The sequence below is a fragment of the Nilaparvata lugens genome, chromosome 1, assembly GCF_014356525.2.
Source record: "Nilaparvata lugens isolate BPH chromosome 1, ASM1435652v1, whole genome shotgun sequence".
NCBI classification, from domain to species: domain Eukaryota; kingdom Metazoa; phylum Arthropoda; class Insecta; order Hemiptera; family Delphacidae; genus Nilaparvata; species Nilaparvata lugens.
In genome coordinates, this window is record NC_052504.1 from 20,212,030 (window position 1) to 20,239,929 (window position 27,900).

General features: G+C 33.1%; 2 protein-coding genes across 6 annotated transcripts in view; both read right to left on the bottom strand.

The window, feature by feature from the left end:
* Nucleotides 1–1,519: 1,519 nt before the first annotated feature.
* LOC111047605 (androgen-dependent TFPI-regulating protein) lies at nucleotides 1,520–11,715 on the bottom strand. 2 transcript variants are annotated; one of them, XM_039421464.1, is made up of 6 exons: nucleotides 11,441–11,715; nucleotides 6,831–6,992; nucleotides 5,314–5,451; nucleotides 4,016–4,233; nucleotides 2,765–2,916; nucleotides 1,520–1,764 (listed from the first exon to the last, which is right to left on the bottom strand). In XM_039421464.1, exons 2-6 carry the CDS (start codon nucleotides 6,990–6,992, stop codon nucleotides 1,709–1,711), a joined length of 726 nt encoding a protein of 241 aa, XP_039277398.1. In that variant the 5' UTR covers nucleotides 11,441–11,715; the 3' UTR covers nucleotides 1,520–1,708. The 2 variants fall into 2 exon arrangements, with proteins under 2 accessions (XP_039277398.1, XP_039277401.1); XM_039421467.1 differs by lacking the exon at nucleotides 11,441–11,715 and adding an exon at nucleotides 10,977–11,094.
* Nucleotides 11,716–17,749: 6,034 nt separating this feature from the next.
* LOC111063632 (zinc finger protein 385B) overlaps nucleotides 17,750–27,900 on the bottom strand; it is a 32,277-nt gene continuing 22,126 nt past the window's right edge. For all 4 annotated transcript variants that reach the window (XM_039421488.1, XM_039421500.1, XM_039421493.1 and 1 more), the window contains exons 12-18: nucleotides 27,661–27,737; nucleotides 25,068–25,268; nucleotides 23,947–24,184; nucleotides 22,530–22,612; nucleotides 20,961–21,045; nucleotides 20,002–20,084; nucleotides 17,750–19,166 (exon numbers count right to left, since the gene is read on the bottom strand). In XM_039421488.1, coding sequence (XP_039277422.1) covers nucleotides 18,942–19,166; nucleotides 20,002–20,084; nucleotides 20,961–21,045; nucleotides 22,530–22,612; nucleotides 23,947–24,184; nucleotides 25,068–25,268; nucleotides 27,661–27,737 — 992 coding nt within the window. In that variant the 3' untranslated portion in view covers nucleotides 17,750–18,941. The remainder of the gene's footprint in view (nucleotides 19,167–20,001; nucleotides 20,085–20,960; nucleotides 21,046–22,529; nucleotides 22,613–23,946; nucleotides 24,185–25,067; nucleotides 25,269–27,660; nucleotides 27,738–27,900) is intronic.

Sequence of the window (27,900 nt, forward strand, 5' to 3'; positions counted from 1 at the left end):
AGTAGATTCTAAGGCCCGTATGCAAATACTCGGTTTAAACAGAGAAATGTTAGCTGTTCGTTTAAACCCCGTATGAAACTCATTGTGATCAAGACAACCATATCTACATGAAAACGTTGTTTAACATTAAACGTAGATGGTGCATATTGCCCTAAGGCCGGTTACAGAGCTCGACCGACCGTCAGTAGGTACGTCAGTCGCGCTTGTCTTTTCATAGATATTCCATGTATCCTTACAGAGCGACTGACGGTCAGGACTATGCGTTTTACACTGCGTACGAAGACCATCGTGCGCATCCGTTCCATCGGTTGACTATTAAAGTGCTATTGAAGCAAATAGAAGCTTTCAGAGCTGTACTGATCAGTAGCCCAATCGCAACATAACCAATGTGCTGACACCTCTGCCCGACGATGAGCTGATATTGAATTGAATAACATAATGGATGAAATCAATAATTAAATATATCATATTTGAAATCATAATTTTTCTACTCTTTTCTTCAATTATTTCTAACTTTCTTATTAGAAAAATCATATATAATTATTATTATTTACGGTACATTTATTTGGTCTGTAGCTTAAAGTGTCTGCAAGACTTTCCTATGGTGATACAGGAGCTCGAAATAGATTTTGACGTTTCAAGTTGTCTTGTAATTTAGCAGATAACTCATTAAAACTTCTGATGGATATTTTGAAGTAATTCCAAAATTCATCTTCCTCCCCAAGCAATGATGTATACATGGCACTGAATTCCCCTTGAAATGCTCTTTAGGCGACCATCAGGTGAACTTGATATCTATGTATTTTGTTCCTCCGTTTATGAAGATAATAAGCTGCATAATACTATCATAGCTTAAGATGTTTTATAAGAGTCAAGGTTGTATTGAAATTCGAAATCTGCAATTTAAAAATTTGTAAACGTGTCCATTTTGTGAGTCAGATCAGTTCGTTCGTCAGGAGAGCTCTGAATGTGGTCTATTTGAAAACGATTCTTGGGATAGTACCTAGCTAATTTTGCTTTGGTTGCCTGGCAACTAAGTAACAGAATCGCTCTTCTTAGTTGTTGTTGGTATTGGTTGCTAGGCAAAACCCAATTTGGCTTAGTTTCTTCATTACTAGCAGGTAACCTGTGCTCCGCAAGTGTCTATTTTAAAAATTGACATGATGAAATCTTGAAGAATTGAAAATAGGCCTATAACAATCCTCGATTAATTAAGAATTTATAAACAAAATTTCAAGTAAATCGGTCCAGTAGTTCAGACGTGATGAAGCGTTTGAAACATAAATTTCCTATGCCGTACGAGTACAAGCCAGTTCTTTCCTTTATTTATTATAGTATAGATAACCGTCCATGAGAACGGTCTTAAGTTAAGACAACAAAGTCAAACCATTATCGTTTAAATTGTGTTTTGATAGTCATTCGTTGATCGTATCAAATAAATCATGTTCAATCATGTATGATAATATGGTTGAAATTCTCAATCTAAATTAAGAGAAGGTAGCAGAATGAATGTAAACAATTTTAAAAACAATCAACATTATATTAATAAAAATACTAAAAATATAATATACCTTAGAGATTCTCTTGAAGTGATGAGCAATAATGTTTCAACAATAACAATAACAGCAGCTCCTGGAATGCTTAGTGTAGGTAGTAGGCTACTGAAAAACCAGTAGACCTATAGAGTGATGCCAAATTAGTACTCCAATCAGTTTTTCTTTTTATTCTTCTTTTGCTTCTTCGATGCAGTTTGCTGCTTATTTCCTGAAAACAAACAGTTAAATGTAATGAAATATCAAGGAAGTTGATTGATTGAGTACTTTATTTATGTACAATATATATACTGGCTTATAAACTTATATATAATAGCTTACAATACAGCAAAATTGTAGATGAGTTTACATAATATAGACTAAAACAAAAATAATTATTGAACTGTATATGATATGAAAAAAGCAATTTGGAATAACTTTAGATAATATTGTTATGCATCTACATAAATTGGCGGAGCTTTGGACATATCAATGTCCATTTTTCGGAAAGAATATTCAACATATCCTTCCCACTAACTCGTCAAAGAGATGAGACTGGTTTCATATCAAGCAATTTTCTTTTTCAACAATAAGGTTATTCCTCCAATGAAGATGAAGGCAGAAACCACTTACATAGACTAACGAAACCATTGTTCTCTTGATACTAGTTCTGAAATTCCTCAACTGGTATGACTTGTTGGTTACAGCCTTAGGAATAATATCCAAAGTTCAAAATGTCAACTTGAGGAATATTCAGAGTTATTTGTAAAACATATCCTAGGAAAACGTCTTGACCTTCGGGAATCATGAAACATAATTTTTAAATCCTGACGAATATTCGTAAGAACGAGACCGGCAAGTTGAAAGCTATACCAGTTGACGACTTCCAGGGCTGCTAGAAAAGGAACAGAGATTTCGCCAGTGTACAATAGCAAAACTAGGGAATTAGTTTGTTTTGATTTTTAAAACTTTGTTCAATATGGAATCAGCCTCATCACTCCATCACACATTCGGTTTAAAAACAACTCCATATTACTTGATATGTTCAATTCTCCCACCATAAAAGCATCTTCAATTAATTAATAAAATCTTTCCACATTATCGACCTCATCTGTATTTTATACTAGCAGTTACGTTTTACCTGATTTGCTTATTTATAAAACATAAAACATATTTATAATTCTATAAATAGAGCATGTTGAGTACGGTACCTGAAATGGAATACAACTTACCCCAAACTAAAGAGCAGGCGAACTTGTTCAGTAGGAATAGTCCAAGGCACACAACATATACAGTCAGGTACATCACTATTCTCAAATTCCAAGTCAAGTCCTTCAAAATTGGATAAAGCCAAAATCCGCTTTCGAAGTATGTTGCATTAAGGCTGAAATAGGATGAAAATATCTATCAAGTCTAACTAAAAAATAATAACATTGTTATTATTTACATTGCGTTACATTGTATTAATAACATTGTGTTACATTTATGTAGGTATCTATCGTATCATTTTCCCTTCAATAAAAGTGATGTTTTTTATAAAAAGATTATAATGTTTATTTTTTAAATCACATGCTCTGTATCTTGCTGTTTTTTCTTCTGTATTTTCTTTTTCTAAATTTATTTTAATTTCAAATAATTCAATTTTATTTCATTTAGTGCCGGTTGCACAAAAGCCGGTTTAGTTTTAATCGTAATTAATTCCACGAGATCCAATCAGAGAAGCAGTCTTTTCAAAAAGCCTTCTCTGATTGGTTCTCGAGAAATTAATCACGGTTAAAATTTAACCGGCTTTTGTGCAACCGGATCTTAAATTTTCACCTCTTGAAAAGAATCAGATATACTCAAAAAGGGTTTCGAGTTATGGTACCTACTTATACACAAAGAACTTTACAATACCTAATATACCTATATTTTCTTTACCTAAAATGATTTTGATTACATTAGCCTGGATTGACGCGAAAATAACTCAATAATAAACTATTCGATTCATAATCGTATTTGTATGAATAATTAATAATAATCCGTATAAAATCAAGATGCATGAATAAATTCTAAAGAATATTGAAAGAATCTCAAATAATCATCAAGATAGTTTTTATTCAACAGAGTGGTATCTGTCTTACAAAATAAAACTGAACTCTTCTGCAGCAAATGTTTCTTCTACAGTATTAATGGAGTTTCATTCACAATGTGCATTATGCCAATTGAGAAAGAACGCTCAATTTCCCAGTTCCATTAATAAATGAATCAATTTAATTTATTCAAATAGAGTACAAAGATAGAACTAGGATTCCGATCACAAGATGTTATTAAAAAAAAGCATACTAGTAATTACAGTAGTAACATACTAGTAATTACTATCACAATATTCATGTGATAGTAATGAATTAAATAATAAATTCGTTGTTAAAATACTACAGTACCATTAGTTTGTGAAGCTTAATGGAGATAATATTATGTTGGAACTTAGTTCAGCAGCTTACCAAATTCCGTATAATGTCAGGTAGATTGTTATGCCCTTCAATCCTTGTTTGAAACTTGGAAATTTATGCTGGCAAAGGAACATCTCAGCGATAGCAAAAAGAGTAGTGGTTGTATGCAGAGAATGGTTAGTCCAAACAGGTAGAACCGTGTCCATGTGTGAAGGATATATCAGCTCCCTATCAACTGCCCATAGTGACCAGAATACAAGCGAAACAATCTGCAATAAATAAGTAAAAATTAAGATAAAAAATTACTTTCAAAGTCCAACATTCCCAAAATTATGAGAATAGAACCATTCTTTTTCAACTTTTGTAGAATAAAAAAAATAGAGTGTATTTATTTATTTATTGTATGGCGCTACGACACATGTTATCTAACTCTAGTCACACATGTCAACAATGAATTCATCTTAGTCACAAGTTTTTTAAAAAAAGGTGGAACACAAATAAAAAGGAAATTTTAAAAATTTATAGGCATACATATAGTCTATTTAAATATGCCACTGCATTTGGCGTAGCTACCAGGAAGTCATCCAGCCTGCCCTCATAAACTGTTCTTGTGCACCCTTCTACAATGTGTCTTATGGTTTGAACAACGGTCACAAAAAGGCGTTGGAGTCTCTCCCCACTTGTGAAACGCATAGGCACATCTTCCATGTGCTAAATAGAAGATAGTTATCAATATCGAGGAATTGAAAGTGTTTTGCTATCTAGTTTAGCGAAATATGAATAGTCAGTCCTATCACCATCAGAATACTTTTTCTACAATAATAGGGATAGAACTATAATTGACAATTCAACACAGCAAACTAGAGATGTATGGCTATGGTTCCAATGATCGGGAAGTAATTTGATGCACATAATGAATAGCCTTGAACGACCATTAAGAACCTCCAAATATCCCTGAATGTGACATCTATTCTTGCTATCCATTTATTATGATTCATGATGAAAACTATGAATAATACAAATGAACCACAACTGAATACGGTAGTAAATGAAGAGCTAATACTTTTTAATATGAAACACAGTGTTTAATATCAAACTTTGAAATAGTATAAATAAAATATAAATTCAAGTACCCTTTTAAATGATTTTATAACAACATGTTTCGAAATGTAATAAATAATTTTATCACATTAATGTCTGAAAAATGTTGTGATAAAATAATTTAAAAGGGTACTGAAATTTATATTAAAAGTAGCCCTTTGAAATAGTAGGTTGGAATAGTGAAAGAAAATGTATTTAATTCTATGAAAAACTGTAACCTAATTTCTGAATCAGGAGATATAACTCACCATAGCAGAAGGAGCTGCTAACACAGTAAAAATATACGATTTGAAATTTGTAGTCCGCTCTCTCAGTCTTTCAGCTTTTATAAATAAACTGGTGAGATCAAATATTGCACTTGTGATGAAGAATACATTTTGTAGAACCTAAAAAATTAGAGAACAATTAAAAAAGTAGCTTATGAACATAAATGAATAAATCATTTGATTGATTGAGACAATAGTTAGAAACCCATTCTGCCTTAATCACACAATACAACAATACACTTTTTTAAAATTGAGACATTGATGAATATAATAGATCAAGTAATATGGATTCAGATCGATAGAAGTTGTAGATACCTACTGTAATAAAGTTTAAAGAACCAAAATTATTTAGGCATATCTAAACATATTTCCAAACTAAACACATACTTAAATGTTTAAAGTTACTATGTATTGGATAACCAAATATTGGATATTATTTTTCATCGATGAAAATGAAGTCTTTCTCTTTCACAATCGCATCTCGTATTTCATATTGATTCAAGTGTTCACTGAATGTTAAACTCGCCTGGTGACAGAACAATAACGCTGGAAACACACGAGGTCTGCTACTCTTCATAGTGAATGATTTAATAGAATCAACAGTTGCCAAAAGTTTGCAATTGAATAATAATGTTTTTCGAATTTCAAGCTTATTTTCAATTTTAGGTGGAAATGTTACAAGACATTGATTGTAGAGATTTTCATGCTCAATCTTTTCCACTTAAAATTTTTTGTTTAAATTGTAACTGAAGCCTGATAATTTGGAATCTAAAATCAAACTTGGACTTGTGACAGTTGATAGAGCTTATCAATGACTATTTGAAGTAAAATCGTTATCAAAATCGTTGGAGCCGTTTTTGTGAAAATCGCGAAAAACCCTGTTTTTGACAACATTTTTGCTATTTTAGCCGCCATCTTGAATTTCATTACAACAGAATTGTTCGTGTCGGATCTTTATACTGTAAGGACCTTAAGTTCCAAATTTCAAGTCATTCCGTTAATTGGGAAATGAGATAACGTGTACACAGACGCACATACACTCATACACACCCACACCCACACCCACGTGAGTGTAAAATGGATCCAGACCCAAGAAAAATAATGTTGCTCAAATTCTTGTAAATTCATCAATGAAATTTACATATGGCTCGTGCTTCTTAAAATTTTGGTGAATGTTTTTTTCAAATATTCAGTTGAATGTATCTTTTGAAAACAATAGATAAGGCTCAGCGGTTTAAGAAGTCATTCAACTGATTCTGTATTTGATTCATTGTAAGTAAAAATCATCAATTATTTTATGAGAAAATTAAAAATGATTAAATTAATACAAAAAATTAAAGAATTATCTGAAAATTTAAATCTAAAATTATCAAGTTACATATAACATCCTCATATGAATATTACTCAATATTTTCTTCATTTTTATGAGTTTTTTATTGTGGAAAAGATGCCAATTTTTTACAAGTTACAATTTGCCAAGTGTGAGCTACGGTACTTACAAAAGTCCAATTAGTCAAGTATCGCAATGTATATTGCTGCATAATTTTGACTTGCGGGTGCAAGTTAGGATGGTTGCCTCCTTTGACAACATTCTCAAACATCCAATGACTAACGAAAATGTAGAATGCAGCTACAGCTGTATGGAAAGCTCCTATCAGCATCTGAAATTGGACAAATAATATCATTGAAAAATAGTACGATAATAATGTGTGTGTGTGTGTGTGTGTGTGTGTGTGTGTGTGTGTGTGTGTGTGTGTGTGTGTGTGTGTGTGTGTGTGTGTGTGTATGAGTGTTTGTGCGGAGTGATCCGTGGTCTAGTGGATAGAGTGCTTGCGTAGCAGCATAGAGATCCCGGGTTCGAACCCCTCTCATTACCAAAAGTTTTTTAACCAGATCACTCCCGTGTTATCTGATGGGCACGTTAAACTGTCGGTCCCGGCTGAAGTATGACAGTCGTAAGGCCCATTGACGGCTTAAATTATATATTCAGGCGGTGGGACCTTCCCGAAAGGGACTCCCCACCAACAAAAGCTATACGAATTTACTTTACTAGTGTATGTGCGTCTGTGTACACGATATCTCATCTCCCAATCAACGGAATGACTTGAAATTTGGAACTTAATGTTCTAACCCCATAAGGATCCGACACGAACAATTTCGATCAAATGCAATTCAAGATGGCGGCTAAAATTTTGGAAAAAACAGGGTTTTTCGCGATTTTCTCGAAAACGGCTCCAACGATTTTAATCAAATTTACATCTAAAATAGTAATTGATAAGCTCTATCACCTGCTACGAGTCCCATATCTGTAAAAATCTCAGGAGCTCCGCCCCATCTATGCAAAGTTTGATTTTAGATTCCCAATTATCAGGCTTCAGATACAATTTACACAAAACAAATCAAGTGGAAAAGATTCAGCATGAAAATTTCTACAATTAATGTCTAGTAACATTTCCACCTAAAATTGAAAATAAGCTCGAAATTCGAGAAAATGTGATTATTCAATTGCAAACTGTTAATTCTATTAAATCACTAGCCGTCAGGCTCGCTTCGCTCGCCATATCCGTCTAGCCAGGGGGCTCCGCCCCTGGACCCCTGACTGGATAGTCCAAAAATGAGATCAGCAGGCTCGCTTCGCTCGCCTGCATTTTTCATTTGAGCATTTTTATCATATTTTAGGACAATCCAGTCGGGGGGCCAGACTAAACGTCTGGCTAAACGGATATGGCGAGCGAAGCGAGCCTGACGGCTAGTAATATAATATTCCCAGGATTGAAGTAGCAGTGCGCAGTCAATTTTTCCGCGATAAATGCATTTAAATCTTCAACTTGGTGCAAACCTAACAAAGTCAACTCAACTTAATGCCATTCTGACAAAATTATTAATTTAGTTGCCAGTTAACAACTGTTTCGAAGAGGTACTCTATCTAGATTATAGTTCTATAGTAACATATGATATGGAAATTCAATAATTATAATTAAGAGATTGGGAGAAGAAGAATATACATGCTAAAAGACGAACTTCAAACCCTTAAAAACAACCCTTAGAGTTAAAATATTGCCAAAAGATTTCTTAGTGCGCCTCTAAAGGGCCAACTGAACATACCTACCAAATTTGAACGTTTTTGGTCCGGTAGATTTTTAGTTATGCGAGTGAGTGAGTGAGTGAGTGAGTGAGTGAGTCAGTCAGTCAGTGAGTGAGTGCCATTTCGCTTTTATATATATAGATTTACTATGAAGAGATAGTGAGGTCCACGTTATAATGGCAGTGTGTGATTTGCAATGGTGTTGCTATCCTTGTCTATCATTGAACAAAGCAGATGGCGCTATCTCTTTCACGCTTTGCGATGTTGCCACATCGTTTATCAACAATGTAGAAATTCAACTAATTGACAAAATATTTAATCTTAATCATGAAAATTTATTATTACATCTTTAAAAAATATATTTTCTTGACAAATAATAATATATGATTAACTATTTTCAACAATAATGAACAGTTAAATTCATCAGATATACCAGTATCAGCTGTTTGGGTGGCAAGGCTGAGATGTGGCAACCCTTTTCTCCTATCTTACTACACTGCCATTATAACGTGGACCTCACTATAGCTCACATCGTATGTATCCAGCGTTATAATAGCGTTATATTGTCTTGTCACCAGCTGGCTCAGTTCTTTGAATAGTAGGCTCTTATGCGCGTGAACACTAGCGTCAGGTAATCAATTTTCATAACGGCAAGGAAAGTAGTGTGAGTGCGCCACACCAGATTATTTTAGTTAGCTACAGTCTACTAACGTTGAGCTACAGTAATAGATAGCTGAAAGTGGTGAAAATCTAGTATACAAGAGGTATAAGCGTAAGTCTAATCAGTGCTGACATCTGGTGTAAAATTTTCAAACAGCTGTTTGTTTGATTTACAGGACAACGGTTGCTCGTATCCATCAAATTAAATTTAACCTTGATTAAGCCATGTCACCAAGCAAAAGATACCTCAAGAACCAATTAGCGAATCAGATAATATTCCAATGAGGTCATTAATCATTGTTCAATTGCTGGTAAATTTGATAGATTTAGGTATGTGTAGCTAGACAATAGAATTTTGTTTGGTAAACAAGGAGTACAAGTGATACTTCTTATCACTATTTAGCTGATAATTGAGAAAGGAGAGCAATTTGAGACATGAAACTGTACGTTTATTTGGTAAAAGTATACTGAATGGTTATAGGAATAGGTGAATATCAATTCTATATTTATTTCATGAATGAAGAATTAATTAATGTAAGTAAACTTTAGGCTCAATTTTCTCAAAAATAACAATATGTCACTTGGACCCCTTGTATTAGAACCCCTTTAATTGAAATAGAGTATTACTAGGTAAGTATGTCTATTATCAAATAATCTGGTGATAGCATTTAATGTTGTTGTGAATTAATTTAATCCACTGCTGATTTCAAATTTTGCAATTAAAGTAAGGTTTCATAATTAGTGACAGGCCTACACTTATAGTTTTCATCAAATTCAGAGTAATTGTTTCAATTGCCGTACCGCCGGTATGCCGCCTATGGCTAATATAGAGAAAGCTACTAGATTACTTGCAGAACAGCTTCTACTCTCTTCTGATTGTATGAGTACCTATGACACAATGTTGTTACCGGTACTGAAAAGTCATTGCTAAACGCTCAGATTAGATAGATGTTGAGCTTTCGCTGCAAGTGCTACCGCTCGAGGCCAATCCTCAAAAGGGCAATATTAACAGCTTCAAAATAAATTATTGCCCGTAGTGAGGAGCTAACATAAAACGGTCCGTCAATCTATCAGGCATTTAACATCTTTACAACTTAGTAAGAGAGATTACCATGAGTTTGCATGTTTTTCAATTTGACATTTTTCTACATATTTTTCACACCTTCTGAAAATCCATTAGAGCGTCTAGGATGAATATTTCTTAAGTAATACGTTTCTCTACCGAATGAGCCCAATTTCCACGCAATTTCAGGCAACTATAATTAAAAACTGAAGAGACGAAAATTGCAGTAAAACAGTGAACTTTCCAAAAGTTATGAAAAATCTTTATGCTCAACAGAATAGGGTTCAAGTTCCTATAGTGAGGTCCACGTTATAATGACAGTAATTGATTAACTTTGATGTTGCTATCCTTGTCCATCATTCGACAAAGCAGGTAGTACTATCCTTTTCTAGCTCCGCAAAGATCTCAAATCTGTTTTTGACAATGTAGAAATATAATTAATTAAGGCAGAGAACAGGCAACGCTGTTCTTCTATCTTTATCCACTGCCATTATAAAGTAGACCTCACTATATCATCACTTTTTTTCTTGAATAGGTACCAAAAGACTTCTATCTCTTTGAAAGATATACCTTTGAAGGGTTTACCCCTTCAAAATATAATTATGCATTTGAAGAGTTTATCCCTTCAAAAGAATACCAAAACCTAAAAACCATGCTTTCAACTTTGATTCTATAGCAGGTTCTTCCACTACCGTTATAAATGAAAAACGTATAATACGGTAATTGTTTTAAAGAAGATGTACAGTAGTATTATAAAAACTATATAACTTAATTTTAAAATTTTAATTTACGGTATCGATATATAAAACATTAAAACCAGTCATCAAATATAAATACCTCATTGAATAGGAACTATTCTAAACTCATCTTCACACATACATATTATAAATAGTTTATTAAATTTTTATCACTTGGAACTCTGTGTGTAGGAAGCAGACCTACCCCAACCTCACAACAACCGGTATCACCAAAGATAAAAAAAATGAATCTTGAAGGTAGCAGCAGAGCAGCACAATATATCAATTTTGAATAATTTGCAATAACCATTTACAAACTTATGAACATAATTTTTATCAAAACAACAACAATGTAGGCTATATTATAAATTGGGCCAATGTAATACGATAATTGAATAAAACGATATAAGCTTTATATAAGCAATGAAGCTTTAGTCATCAAACTCTACTGGCGCATGATTTGAGCAAAATGGTACCGAACCGGTATCGCACAATCAGAAACATTCGATTCTTGAGAAAATAATAGTAGATAGGTTAGTTACAGTACTTCTGTATCATAGTTACCTTGTTTGTTCCGTCGACAAAAAACTTCTTTGAAAGGAAAAACAAATAGGCAACCTAAAACGGCTAAACGAAAAACAATGTAAGTATCAATTTGTTGGCTCAAACAGAAACATTAAACAATGAAACTTAGGTTAAACACATAGAAATTAGGTTCAGTGATAACCTAGATAAGCAGGAACAATACAAAAAATGTAATAAGAATGGGACGAATGAGTGAGTGAGCATGGCAATCGATTTCTCCTTCCAAACTAGTAAAGTGAGAAGACTTGTGAGAGTAGCAAGTCTCTGTCTACGGCTAGTGGTGGGGGATCATTAGTAGTGAATAGTGGAAAGGTCGGACTCATTTCCATTCGATTCTAGCATAGCGTGGCCGTGGCTGCATGTGATAGGCTAGTGTTGAGTAAGACCAGTGGGAGTTGAGAAGAAACTTTCATTCATAGACATCCAAGTTCATTACTGTCACTTTCGCTTATGTTCTTATTTTAGAATTAATTACTATTCTTACTTTTCCAACAAAATGTTTCACCTGAGGACTTCCTCAGAGAGCGCCTCTTTATTTGCACTCGAATAGCCCATGTTAATGTGTTGGAATTGACAGGATAATTTATACTGTTTCAATATTTTTGACAAAAAATAACAGGTTTACTTCTTAAAAAAGCGGTATTTCAAACAGTAAACGATGTATTCTAAAGACGTGAAGAATGCTAATTCGAATTCTTGAGCTATATTATAGAGGCTTCATGTGCCGGTGCAAATACCGGAGGAAGAAGCTCCAGTTACATATAAATTATAAAATCATTCAAAAATTTATTCATTATAGAATATGGTATTATTCAGCAATAGTAATGTGAAATTCCAAAGTTAAGTATTATACATAAAGTATGAGAGCACAAATAAGCCAAATAAATCATTATGCAAATCATTTTAAAGGAATATAAATAATTATACTGATTGAATTTATGATTTCTAGGCAAATACATCTAATTTTAAGTAAGTATGATTGAATACATTGAGAAATATATATATATATATATATATATATATATATATATATATATATATATATATATATATATATATATACAGGGTGTCCCAGATAAGGTGTAAATCCCGGCTACCATAGATTTTACATGCAATTTGCAACAAAAAATGTTTAGTAAAATTTTCTCCTATCGACCTTCGTTTTCGAGATATATCGATTTTTCGATATTTTTCAAGTAGGCGTACTTCCAGTCATTAAATCGTCAATATCTCAAGAATCATTGGTCTCAAGTGAATTTTAAGGACATCGTTGGAAAGAGGACAAAATTTCACATTGATTTGAGGTATAAAACATGCCAAAGTCAATTATTGAGTAGTATTTTTTAGCGGTCAAAGTTGAAAAAGAGTGATTTTTGAAGTTTTTTGAAAACTTCAGACACATTTTTCTCGATTTTTTTTCCAGGGTACGAAATAATTTTTATAGCGCAAAAACTTCCTTTTTTGATTATCTTTCGAATGAGACCAAATACAGGTGTCTAGCTCAAATCCTCGAATCAGAATTTCAGTTTGAATTCTATTTTTTAATTAAAAACGAGACTTATCTTGTTTGAGTGTGAATAATTGTCTACAATTTGATAGCTTTGTGTCGAGTGATTGAGGGCGTAAAAATACTTTTTCCATAGGAAATTTGGCTGAGAAATTCAATGAAACTGGTTAGAAGTTCGTATCTGCAATTGTTATTGAGATACAAGTTGAAAAAAGTTCAAAGTCGAGTTAAAATCTAAACTTTTCAAACAGTTTTTTCTTGATTTTTTTTTCACGGTAACAATATTTTTCCAATAATGAAAAAACTTTGTCATTTTATAAACTATCGAATGAGTATAAATTTTCCAGGAAAATTTCAAAACTAGAGTGTTAAAAAATGAAAATTTTCAAGTAGAGCACCCTAAAGCCATCTTTTCGTTGTTTTAAATTCATACCATTGAGATTCACTTGAGTGAGAAGAAAAAATCAATCTGTTCATTAATCAGCTGCTCTGATAGAATAAAAAGTTTTTCTAATGCTCACCCAACAAAAGAGACAATTCTCGCAGTCATTGTATGAAAAGTAACGTGCTTCCAGTCGGTCGATAATGATGTCTTTCCAGTCAATAGTCAAGTTTTCCCAGTTGGTTCGTAACATAATAATAAACATGAACACTTGATAACTTATTGAACTTGAGTAAAAAAAAGACTTATAATACTAATAAACTAAAAAAAAACTCAAACAAACTACACTCGAAAACAATACTCTAACTAAAATATAAACTTGGAAACAGAGAACAACAAAACTGAAATAGTGAATTGGAAAAATCAAACACTCATGAAAAAACTAGACTTAATAACTCAGGAACACGAACGAATACTTTTTCCTATAGAAAAAGTATTTTTACGCCCTCAATCACTCGACACAAAGATATCAAATTGTAGACAATTATTCACACTCAAACAAGATAAGTCTCGTTTTTAATTAAAAAATCGAATTTAAACTGAAATTCTGATTCGAGGATTTGAGCTAGACACCTGTATTTGGTCTCATTCGAAAGATAATCAAAAAAGGAAGTTTTTGCGCTATAAAAATTATCTCGTACCCTGGAAAAAAATCGAGAAAAATGTGTCTGAAGTTTTCAAAAAAACTTAAAAAATCACTCTTTTTCAACTTTGACCGCTAAAAAATACTACTCAATAATTGACTTTGGCATGTTTTATACCTCAAATCAATGTGAAATTTTGTCCTCTTTTCAACGATGTCCTTAAAATTCACTTAAGACCAATGGTTCTTGAGATATTGACGATTTAATGACTGGAAGTACGCCTACTTGAAAAATATCGAAAAATCGATATATCTCGAAAACGAAGGTCGATAGGAGAAAATTTTACTGAACATTTTTTGTTGCAAATTGCATGTAAAATCTATGGTAGCCGGGGTTTACACCTTATCTGGCTTATCTGGGACACCCTGTATATATATATATATATATATATGTCGGTATTAAGCCGTTTTTAATATTCATTTATTTAATCTATACAACTTATTTGACATACCGTAGCACAGCATAATTTTTTTAAACCCAGTATGAGCTGAATGATAATGATGATGATACTGGATATGTGTGAGTTTTTGTAGTACAATGATAATAATTTATAAAATATATTCAATATAATATGGATAATAGGAAGAGTTATGACTATTTTGTGAAGAATAATACAAAACAAACGAAGCTAAGTGCCCCCCTAAATTTTAAAGATTAATTTGTATAATTATGTCAATAGTCATTTTAAACACTGCTGACCTTTTCTGTGAGCCCCAGGATTTGATTGATTTTGAGCATTAATTTGTCAGTTTGATCCCCTCCCTCAAGAATTTCAAGCACGGACGCAGTCTGCGTCCAAACCCCCCCCCCCGTGCACCACTGGATCGCTATGCTAATAAAATTGCAAGTCAGCCTTGCCCTTGATCCAGAGGCAGAACTGATTTGAAATTTGGTAGTGTCATCAGCAAAGTGCTGGGTAGCTAGGTCATTGATGTATACAATGAAAAGAAAATGTCCCAAAATAGATCCTTGGGGCACACCTTTACCTTCTTCCAAGGGATCACAATCTGAATGCGGTGACTCAGGTGTGACTGTAGCAGTAATATTGATTGTTTATTCATAAAAACAATTCAAAAACCCTACTCATCAGAGTTCACATTATAATTTAACGATGAGCACAGATAACATAGCTCCATAAAAATATAAAAAAACACACGTGTTTTATTATCTAAACTACTACTTTATTAACTACCAAACATTGGCCTTGTAATGAATGATCGACTTTGATGCTTTTATTTCATCAACATTGGTCTGATTTTTTCTAATGGAATTTATAACTATCAATTTTGAGGGTTTCTGATCCAGCTTATTAACATTTTTCGTAAATTACAAATTTATATTAAAATATTTGAACAAGACTCCACTATATCAAAGAGAAAACTAATAAAATAATAATAATAATAATAATTGAATATTGTTTAATCTATTTTTCAGGTAGCTAGCAATAATTATTTAACGTGTAACAACCAATACGATATCATGTCGTTATTTTAATAAACAGGTAGGTACTAGTTGTGACAATCTAAATTCATTTAATTAAATAATATTCCACCTTATTAGCTACGGTACCTATGACAGTAATCGAGCATCAGAAGGCATGATTTGCACTGGATTTCTATTCCGCTGAGTAGAAACTTAGACACATAATGTGATAAACCTTTAATTTTTATCTGTTTTTGGGAGTGATTGCTTATGTTAAAGCTAATTCAAACTGCAGCTTCAAAGAAAAGCAGGTCTTAAACCATCAAAGTCTAAAGAATATCCGTTATTGATTCGAGAAAATTATTTGCATTTTATTGGTAACTCGATTAAATTATGGATTTTCATTTTAAATTGACAAGAAATTTATAAATTGCAATATATGATAATTCTATTATCAATCACAATAATATAGAAAAATGCTCAAGTAATTAGTAAGTTTTAAAACTTAAAAACCCGTTACCTGAAATCTGAAGCTTTCACATAATTCATCAATATCCTACAACTACTAGATTGCCTTGTTAAATAAGTACTTTAAATGTAGGTGTTGCATTTCAAATGATTCCCGTTAATTTCAAATATTTTAATATTTCAGTATTTCATGACATTTAACTGAGATCGTATCCTGGAATTAAGATTGGTATTTCTACAAATACGTGTGGAACTGGACTTTGAATATTTTTCTGAAATAAGTAGTAATTACATCTTACGTTGAAATCAGTGTTCGAGTCCTTCAAACTATTTTCTATATCAAACGGTCATTTAGCTTGAATTCTCATTTTTGTACAAAATACAATATTTTGTAGGCTATCTTAAGAAGGGCTTATATTACACCAGTGATAAAATTCCAAAAAAGTGCTTGGCAAATATTTCATCAGCTATGAATTTTATGATTTCAGAAATACTATAAAACAATCTACTCTAGTTGAATTCAAACTGAGGTCAATCACCTTACTTTTCACTTGATGTCAAGGTAGATGACTGGATGTGCCAGAAAGATCACGTCAGGTTTATGGTCTCAGGATAGCGAAAGCATAAAATCTACCCGCAGGTAAATGTGAGATATTTAAAACGCTCAAAAAAGCTTTTCCTGGGGGTTTCAACGTTTTTTGTTGTTCCGCCTTCATGTGGATGAGAAAAGAATATTGTTGAGCATTTATCCAGCTATCTGGAAGCTCTTCTGGTTTTGTCAATATGTTTCAAGGAGCTTCTAGGTTGTCTGCTGAACAGAAATGTTAGTGATGCGCCTCAACTCCCCTTTTCATGTGATCCTCCAACCTCTTGACGCCTAGGTAGCCTACTAGTGATCAAAAATACTTGATGAACAGTTGTTATTTGGAGCTTCACTTCTCATTTTTGATCCCTGCTCCTGCTCTATGACTGGTTCAAAATTTCAACCATATACATTATACTATAATCAAGAGAACCCGAGTTCGAATCTCGACCGGGGCAAAAGTTTTTGACCACAGCACAATCACATAGATACGGCCACCCTGTCTTTCGGAGGAGACGATAAGCTGTCGGTCCTGACTACCTACAAAGTAGGGTAGTCGTCATCTCTCATCATCATCCCTCTCACTCATAACTCACGCACAAGCCTAAGAGCTTATGTGGGCATCATCCTCAGTATTATAGTTACTATCTGGAGCTTCACTTTTGATCCCTGGACTTTACCTGGTTGAAATTTTCAACCATACACATTATTGTCATGTCATCGGCGGATAGTATTCAACCATTTCTAGATAACCAATTTTAGACATCAATGGAATAAACAAGTCTTAAATTATTTTATTTACACATTAAATAAGTCATCATCAGTCATTCAGTGGAAATAAATTTGCAATTGTACATTGAGAGCCGCTTCCCGACATTTTCCTAGTGTAAGCGAATGCCGAAATGTCTATCTCTATATAGAATAGTGAAAAATATGTTCAAAAACCTTTGTATTCAATCAATTTTAATATTTTTCACCATTTCAGCACAATATAAGCATTTGGTCAAATAGATATTGGTATAAATTTTCCACTGTATTTTCAATCTATCCGTTTTATTAAAAGGCTGGTTATGATGTATTCTTTAGAAGTTTTAATGGAAGAAGACACTTATGGAGATGGAGACTTGTACCACGCCACTCCGTCGACATTTGGGAACAAGTAGGTCCTTCTGTTATGAGTGATCATGAAAAAAGAGTTAGGTCGAAAGAAATGATTGAAATATATAAATACAAAACCCATGTATTGAATTACAATCTTCCAGACAATAGAAAGGTTCCATTTCACTTTGAGATTGGAACCTAGAATAATGAATTCTAGCAAATTCTATTACAGATATCACTAATACTCAACATTAGCTATTTAGAAAACTAAACAATAAAAAAAAATTGTTTACATAGACAGAGAACGTGATATTAGCAACCGATCTATGGTGAAAACACAACATTATTATGCATGTATACATTATATCACAGCCATCTCTAGAAATATGCCACGGCCTCTGAAAACGGTATCACTGCATATTAGGTCAATCCGAGTAAAAAGCAATGAGATTAGAATAGGAATAGAATAGAAAAACGTTTATTGAATCAAGTAAGCTACCTTGAGACAATTTTAATAAAAAGGCTGCTTGACAAGATGTTTCCGACAAACCAGAACACGAATAATGCAGTCCTTCATGATATGATTCAAGGAATGAGATGTATGGTGTACCATTTACTTCGAATAATTTAGCCAGAAGCACCTTAATATACATTGTACCAAAAACTTTAATGATTCACCCGATAATTGTGCTGAGTTTGTTAATATGCGCCTGTTGAAAAGAAATTTAGAAAATTTGGTTGACTAATATTACACTTTAGATGTAACATAATGTAATTCATTATTAATTTATTGTATAGTTGTAATTCATTCCGTTCTATTTTTTGTAAGTAAGTTCAGGTTGACTGTACATTATAACACTTCAGAGATTTTTGAGAGCTGAGCCAACAATTGATTAGTTAATATCATGATAATTCTAAATGTTAAGTAAATTCTTGTAAAAATGAAGTTTACTGATATATGTATATTTATATTTGAATTTACATGTTTTGTACCGTTCTTTGGAAAGAATACTTAGAATATCTTTCCCAGTAGCTCTCTACCAAAAGAGAGTGACCGAAGAGGCTGTAACTGGACTTAGTTTGCAACGGTGAAGACCGTTGCCAATGCTTAGGTCACAGCATGCTAGAGATGGCTGTGATTATATTAATTCAGAGTTGTTGAACGATGTATTCAAAGCTTTAATAGTTCTTGAAGATAGAAAATTGATGAAATCCAGTTTAATTTACAACTGAATTGAGACCATTTATACAAAAAATGGAATCCTACTTGACTATTTTTATTTTGGAAAAGTTCGTTTGACTGCATTTGCATGTTACAACGACTTTGATTGAAGATTACCCATCATTCGACTCAAAATTGGTTGATGACGAGACACTGGGGCCAATGGCTTGTGAACAGACGCAGCGGCATAATCACTCGTAAATGCTCTGTTTGCCGATTGAGTCAAGCGAGTTTGCGGAGGAATACCTGACGTAGGTCGATTATTAAAGGCTGGCTTGCCCTCCACTTGGTTCAGATGCTTCAAAGATATATAATGCTGAAACATAATTCCATGAATAATTTACACTTGGTTCTTGGAGAGCATCATTTTATAAAATATGGGCATTCTGGTCAGAATTTCAGATATCAACAATCAATATTATAGACTTTTGAATACTAATGATAACTTGTGAAATTGTTTAAATCAAATTTACAAGAGGTGTGGTCAAAAGATCAATGAGAATTCGATCATCTCATCAATCACCCAACCACTCATAGTCGCAAAGCTTGTGTGTGCTTCATCCGCAATTAGAAAAGAAAGATAAGCAGATTGAAATGTGAACGTTTCAGGGTTAAAAAAATTAAATTAGGTAAAAAATGAAAATAATATTTTGAGCCTTGTTACAGTTTGTAAAAAATAAATATGGGTTATTGATTGGATTTTCTATAATCAAATGACTCGATTGAATAGTAGTTACTTGATCATAAATATCGATATCCAAAAAAAAGTTACTCCAAAGCTCTCAAATTGGCCGATCATTCAATTTAGTATGGAGAAACAAGTTCATCCTGAAAGCATGGAGTAGATAAATGAAGAGCCAATTCCAAACGTTTGAAATTCAAATTTCAGTTGGGGAGAACATGTAAAATCATTAGTTGAAAGATTTTGTAGATACTGGATAAGCTCCATGAGTTCTCTACTATTCATCTGATTAAAATACATTCAATCAGAAAATAGAAGAACGGAGAAATCATAAGGTCGCATTACAAGTAATTTTCGAAAGCAAGCTGCACGTAAACTGATTAAAAAATTGGATATTATTGAGAGCAATTATTGAAGTATCTAACCATTTACAAACTAGATTGAAAGTGTGTTGATAAACTTCACATACCTGTTGAAGTTGAATCATGGAATTTGTATAGATGTTACAGGTGTCACATTTGAATGGTGTTACCCCACCCTTGTTGTGAGTGCCTAAAAATTGTTTACGAAGAGTTTAGTTAAAATTCAATTTATTTATTTATTCTTATGACTTTTAACAACAGAGAGATCCTTTCGGATGTTCTGCCTTGCCGTATTACCCAATGTCATTTCCTATCATCACTCAAGGTTAATAGGTTATGTATTCGGTTCTTCATGTTTTCTCACTAGAAATTTGCACTTAAACTTCATTAAAAAGCAATGAGTTACAATTATTTTTATTTTCACATTGGGATTAATCTTGTGTTTTTGGACATTATGAAATTAGATACAGTTGAAAACAATACAATATTAATAATTGAGATTTATAAATAAGATAGATAGTCAGAAAAAGTGATTACTGGTTATATCTAAAGTCAAAAAAATCTATTAGGTACACTTTAAAAACAATAATTAGTTATAAGTCTCATTTGAACATAGTAAATTCTACAACACATTAATTTTCTGGAAGATGGGAGAATCAGACATGATAAAAGTATAGCTCATAGAATTTACAAGAGAATGTCTTGATTTTAAGTAGATTAATTTCTTTCATGATTGCCTCGGTGATTTTATTACAGGTGAAAAATTCAAGAGATTAGATTTGTAAATTACACAACATTAATTTTGTGCTTGATTCTGAATGACAGAAATAACAAAATTGTTGAATTTATCTGCGATTAGCCTACTAAACGTTGAATATGCTAAATTCATTGAAGGAACACTATCCAAACAAGCTCTTACAGTATTACAATATCTAAGAACAAGCATTTTTAAATATTCTTGGAATTCATACTATGGCAATGGCAATGGCAATTGAGAGAGAAACTCGTATGTTTTATTTCAAATTTTATAATTGATTCTGCTAATTACAATAATTCGGATAGTTACCATTTGGTTTGTTTACTCGTTCAACAGGATAATTAGGACGCGCATAACTAGAAACCTGTTCAACGTGCTTTGGTGCTGCTTCATTCTGAAAAATATAAAAAGTATCAAATTTATGAATATGTAGAAAAGGGAATAGTCTCATAATTCAGAGGTTATGGAAGATAATTTAGAGATTAGGAACAAGTTTAATTAATATAGATTTTTGAGAATATATTCTACTGAAACGGCATTATACTGCATTAGCTTATTGTTGAGTCGTAGTTGGCTAGAACATGTCAATGACTATCGCTGCGACACTGCTTTGGACATGGATTTCATTCACATCCTGGTATCACTCTCCACCCCCTCCACCCCCACAAAAGCACACACCCACCAATAAACACTTATCATTCCACAATTCACGCAAGTTTTCAAACAATAGAAATTTACTTTGTTTGAAACAAAGTAAATGAAAAAACAAAACTTATACGAAAACCCAGGGGTATAAAAACTCAACTGTTCAAATTGACAAAAATACTACCTTGGGCACAGCGGCCGTTCATTTGAAAAAAGATTCAAAGAACACATCAACAACCCCGAATTAGCATTTGCTACCCACTTGATAGGAAACAATCACACCTACACAGACATAGCCACAAATTTAAAAATTCTACACATCAGAAACAAAGGGTCTGAACTAAACACCTTGGAACAATTTGAAATACAGTATATAAACATACTAAAAGAGACCCCCACAACATCCTTAATGAGCAAACCAACTTCAAATCACACAGCCTCTTCAACCTCCTACTCCAATAATCCACAAATTCAAACATTCCCCTCACCCCCGCCGCCAACAGTTCAAAAATTCCCGCCACTCCCACAACCCACGCTGCTTACTAACCATATGTATTCAACAACGGAAGTGACAGCCAGTGTTGATGAAGGAACTAGTATCCGAAAGCGCTACACTAATGTAAGTAGAAGCTAATAGCTTTTATTTATATAAATACCTGACTGCTATGTCGTAATTAATTGTTCAAAGTGATTATTTAACAAGCAGTTCGTAATGGAATCAAACATTGAAGAGAAATTTACTGTTGACAAACTTAAAAATATCTACTAAAAAATCTATTAATACTGATTAGCAAATATAGAATCGTATTATACTATCACCACTCATCAAAAAACACATTTCATTCCTTAATTCACGCAAGTTTTCAAACAATAGAAATTCACTGTTGACAAACTTTAAAATATTTACTAAGAAATCTATTAATACTGATTAACAAATATAGAATCGTATTATACTCTCCAATTGGTACCTATATAAAATATTTATCTAATGGAATATCAATTTCCCAAGACTAATATTCCAGTTAGTTGAATGAAATATTCAAAAGTTTGTGTACGTCACAAATAGAAAGCATAGAATTTTGTCCATAGAAAACTACCAGACTGAAGGGTGCAATCGTCTTGGCTATCCTGGCAAACATTATTAATTATTATGCTACAATGACAATTGATTCAATAAGAAATAAATGTTTTTCATCAAATTAAATACATCAATTGTAGTATGATATGATTTACCTGGTGGAGTTGGAAAGCAGAGTTGAACATTACTTTGGAGACTGAACAGGAGATATTGGCCACAGCCACACCAGCACTTGAACCTGAAACATAAACCATGACATCAATACAATTTCATTAATCACTTCATTTTTTTGGAGGCTTTGATAGATAGATTCGTATAATTATATTTATTATCAATATCAATCTTCAGTACCACATGGTTAATTGCAGGAAATATTCTAATATCATATTACTTATTTTACACGAAAATATATCTTTAGATTGAAAATAACTTTTGTAGATTAAATTAGTTATTATCATCGAACTAATAGAGCTCAACTAAAGCTGGATATTCCCACATATCATTGAAAGTGACCAGGACAGTGAAATAGTTATTTGTATATCTAGAGTGAAAAATACAGCTTTTTCTCCATGAGGGAGAAAAAGCATTTTTCACTCGGGATGTACACAACATTTTTCTTCCACCTACATTTATAGAAACTGCAAATATTATAATTTCAAAAACTCACGTGACTGGTGACAATGTTGTATTTTACAACATAACCTGAAAGGTAAAAAGTAAAGAACAATCCGGCTGGCTGGCTATCTATCAGCAAAAGTTGTAACAATGATCTGCTTGGAACAATGGCCGACTGCCCACTCCAGTTCGCGTTCCAGATTTGAATAGCTGATGAAAAATATTCGTTGGCTGGTATTTTGAATCACATAAAATATTTTAAAATATGTATTCATTTTTACTGTCAACTAATATTGAGTTTGTAATAGCAAGCAAAATATCTTTCATAAGTTAATTCAAATTCTGGTTCAGTTCTTGAATTTAGTTGGCGCAATGATAACTCCTTTATCAGAGCTCCGACCTTCCAACCTATTTCCAATAAAATTTTTTAAAATAGAGTTTGTTTATTTATTATTAATTTTACAAGAAAGCATTGGCCGTAACTGACCGTTGGTCGTAGTTGCTTCCCATGTTATTTAAATGGAGTTATTTTTAATCCCTAGAGTTTTTCAGTTGTTTTAGTACCGAGAGTGAAAAACGGCTTCTTTACTATTATGTTCCAGGGAGTAAAGCAAGTACTTTAGACAGTAGGTGGGGGAAAATATAATTCTCATGAGTTGCAATTGGTCTATTATCATTTAAGCGATGAATAGTCACTACAGCTCATGGGAATTAAATTCAATGTGCAAGTCACTTTCACACTGATATGTGGGTATCCAGTTCAATTAACTCAGCTTGATGGATTAGCTTAATGAAATTTCAAGTATTTTACAACTTGAGCAGAGTACTGTTGGTAGATTGCAACTAATTCTCTCAAGAAAATCATTTTACAGTACAATAATATTCAAGTCTTTACAAATAGCATAAGAATATATTCAAATATATCTAATAGATAGTTGTAGGAGAGTGGGTAGTTACCGGTTATATCGGTTGATGTTGTTCTACGGTGAAACAATTTTTCTTCTGAGGGTACAAATCTGTTATCTTGATTACTGTAAGATACATTATTGTTCATCTTTTCATCATAGTTTCTTGAAGCTTCTGGAATATTTTGCTGGTTATAGCTTGGTCTTGGGTAACATTCAAACCGGTCACTCTCACTTCTTGTTAGCATATTAGTAGACCTTACTTCCAAATGCTCCCTTGATGATTGATGCTGGAAAATAGCCATTCATGAATTGATAAGAAAAGAAAATAGATATTAATACACGATTTATTTCATGTGAATTTGTATGTAATAAAATGTACAAGTCGATATAATTCAACATTTTTCAAGTCACTACATTTCTTAAATATTAACCGAAGAACTAAATAGCAGAAAGAAATTTGAAGAATGAAACTGTCCAAAAATTACGACCAGACCGGGAATCGAACCCGGCACCTCTCCGATGCAAGTGGAGCGGCTCTATCACTTCGCCCACCAGGCACCCACTGAGCAACTTCATTCAATCATAATGTTAGCCATTCCGGCCAGGTATCAAATATGGACGATTTTATAGAATTGCAGTTTAACCAACTTCTGGAATATTATTACTTAATAAATCTTATTTCAAACATTCAATGAAAGCTATATACTTGGCCGGAATAACTAACATCATAATTGATTGGACAGAAATGAGTCTGTTCAGAGGTTGCCTGGTTGGTGAAATGGTAAAGCCGCTTCGCCGGCAACGGAGAGGCACCGGGTTCGATTCCCGGTCTGGGCGTAATTTTTGGACAGTTACATTCTTCAAATTTCCTTTTGCTATTTAGTTCTTCGGTCAATATTTGCAGTAGCAGAAGTCCTTAGTTTTCTATTTATATAGCTTTCATTGTATATTTGAAATAAGTTTTAAAAAGTAATAATATCCCAGCAGTTCGTTAAAACAGCAATTTCTATAAAATCTTCCATTTTCTAAATGTTGAAATTACAAAAAAAAAGATTATTAATAATATTTCTATCAGTTGAATCAAAATGTTTGATGAAGATAAAAACTAAGAAGAGATAAATAGAAAACATCGAGTTTAAAATTAATTTCATAGAAAAATGATTCATTTACCTGTTTAAGTTGGTGCGGTGAGTTGAAGTTACGATTGTAAGGAGATACTTTATTCATATTTCCAACATATTTTCTTGGTGCTTTTGGATTATATGGCTGATTAATGCTTCTTCTTGTGTGAAATTGGGATTTTTTATTCTCAATATTTGATGGCTTATTAGAAGAAATTCTTTGCAAATGCTCTTTTGATGATGATTGATGCTATAAAAAGGCAAGAAAACAGCAAATTATACAACAGACAACAACAGAAAGGCAACAGCAATAAATCAAGATTCATTATGTTCATTTTTACCGTAACAGAATTTTCAAATTAATATTCCTTTATAGTGATTTATCTTTAATTGATAAAAATTTACATGAAAACAAAAAATACCATCAAATAGTATTTCGAATGAACAACTGAATCATTAAGAGACACAGTTTTCATCAAAATGCGAGATCATTAATTTTCGATATCTTAAATTGACAAAAAACAAGGTTGAATGATAAGAGTATCTTGCTGTATTTTGATTTGTGATTGTGTGATGTGGTCTGATCGTCTGATCCCACGAGTTAAAACTAAAAGCTATGAAGAGTAAGAGTATTGTCATTGGTTATTCTGGACTCATCGATAGCTTGGATCTGGATGTGTCAAAAAGTATCAAGGGAAATATTATAATCCTGTCCCTTATTTGACGTTTCCTTGAATACTCTCTTGGATTCATCTTTGAGAAGACCACCGATGTTTGCAACAGAGTATAAGGCAAGGCGCACACCAGTTAGTCAAGACAAGACAAGACATGATCAGACAAGTTTAGTCTTCAGACAAGTAAGCATAGTTGCTTATGGAGTCACGTCTAATTGCAATGACTAATCAGTGTGTGTAGCGTCATAAGCAGCAATGTGAAGTATTATGATTGAACGTGACTATTCTCTTATCTTGACTAATCGGTGTGTGACCAGCCTTACATAGTACAACTCCGCATGTACTTACACTGCACAACCAATGAAACCCACCTGTCTGTAACAGAGTAAGCTAAGGCTGGATGTACACCGGTTAGTCAAGACAAGACTAGTCACGTTTAGTCACAATACTTCAAATTGTTGCTTATGACGCAACTCAAACTGATTAGTCATTGCAATTAGACATGTCTTCATAAGCAACTATATGAAGTATTTTGACTAAACGTGACTAGTCTTGTCTTGACTAATCGGTGTGTGACCAGCCTTAGCTTACTCTGTTACAGACAGGTGGGTTTCATTGGTTGTGCAGTGTAAGTACATGCGGAGTTGTACTATGTAAGGCTGGTCACACACCGATTAGTCAAGATAAGAGACTAGTAACGTTCAATCACAATACTTCACATTGCTGCTTATGACGCAACACACACTGATTAGTCATTGCAATTAGACGTGACTCCATAAGCAACTATGTGAAGTATTGTGAATAAACGTGACTAGTCTTGTCTTGACTAATCGGTGTGTGACCAGCCTTAGTATACATTCCACTTTGAGTACATGCATAGGGAAGCGGAGAAGCTGGAGGTGGAGCTGAAGTTGATGAATGATGAGGCGGTGGTAGAAAACGAGACTTAGCTCGAAGAGAATATTATTGTACAGAATTGAAGTACGTTTTGTCGAAGTTGCTAAGGATTAGTTATTGTAACTTGATTGGGAAATAGAGCACAATGTCCTTTGTTCTCACCTTAAATAATGTTGGAGGTAAGGTCAGGTTAGGTTGATGAAAGTTCTTAAAGTAACATTTTATAGTCCTGAACTAACTTACACAATATGGGTTCAATTCAAGAAGAGAGAAAGACATCCTCACTCCAAGGATAATCCCATCCTCGGATATCCCACAGAATACATTCCCCTTAGGATACCTACAGAAGACTGGGGTGGGTTCAAGAAGGGAAAGATTGGGATAAAAGGCGAGCTAGGTTTAAGACTGAAGTGTCCAACCTATTAGTAAATGAGGGCCAAATATAATTTACAATGTATAGTGGCGGACCGCTAGGTACCTACCTACCTACCTTACCTGTAATGTAATTTTTGTCACCACCTAAATAGGTAATCAATAGAATCAAAACTAGACTAATCTCAAATTATTTAAACCTAGAAGAGTTTTAGGATGTTAGATCTAAAATAAATTAATACATTCATAAGATTGGAGTATATTTATGTAATTATTGTATAGAAAACGCACAATGAAAATAAAAATATAAAGACTGAAACGAAAAGTTGTTCCTACAAGAGAAACAAAAAAAAAGAAATTATATTTATTTAATAAGAGTGAAATGGTCAACTTGACGAAGTAATCTTTTGCTTGTAGTTTCATTATGACTTTTGAAAGTAGCATTGCATACAGGGGTGCCGGTTATGCACACTTGGTTCAAATGAGAGGTCAAGGTTGCGCTCGTTGAATTTGCTTAATTAACTATGAGTATGTTTGAAGGGACGGATTGAAGGACCCAAAGGTTCAAAGAACCCCACACGTCAACCGCAGCTTATTGTTTGTAAAAGGTTAGGTTGAGTAACTACGAGTAAGGAAAATGTTTCACATCGCTAACCATTTTCAGCTGAAATTAAAAGTCTGTACATCAATTTTGCATACCTGTTGAAGTTGAAGCATGGAATTCGTATAAATGTTACAGACGTCACATTTAAATCTTTTCATCCCACCCTTTGCCTCTGGAAAATGTGTAGATGAAGAACTACGTTTAAAAGCAATAAGTTAATATATAACTAGGATTCTAAAACATACAGAATATACCTAAAAGAATGACCTGATTTTGAATAGATTGATTCATCATCTAGAAGAGCTAACACCAACAAATCGCACTCAACAAAATTA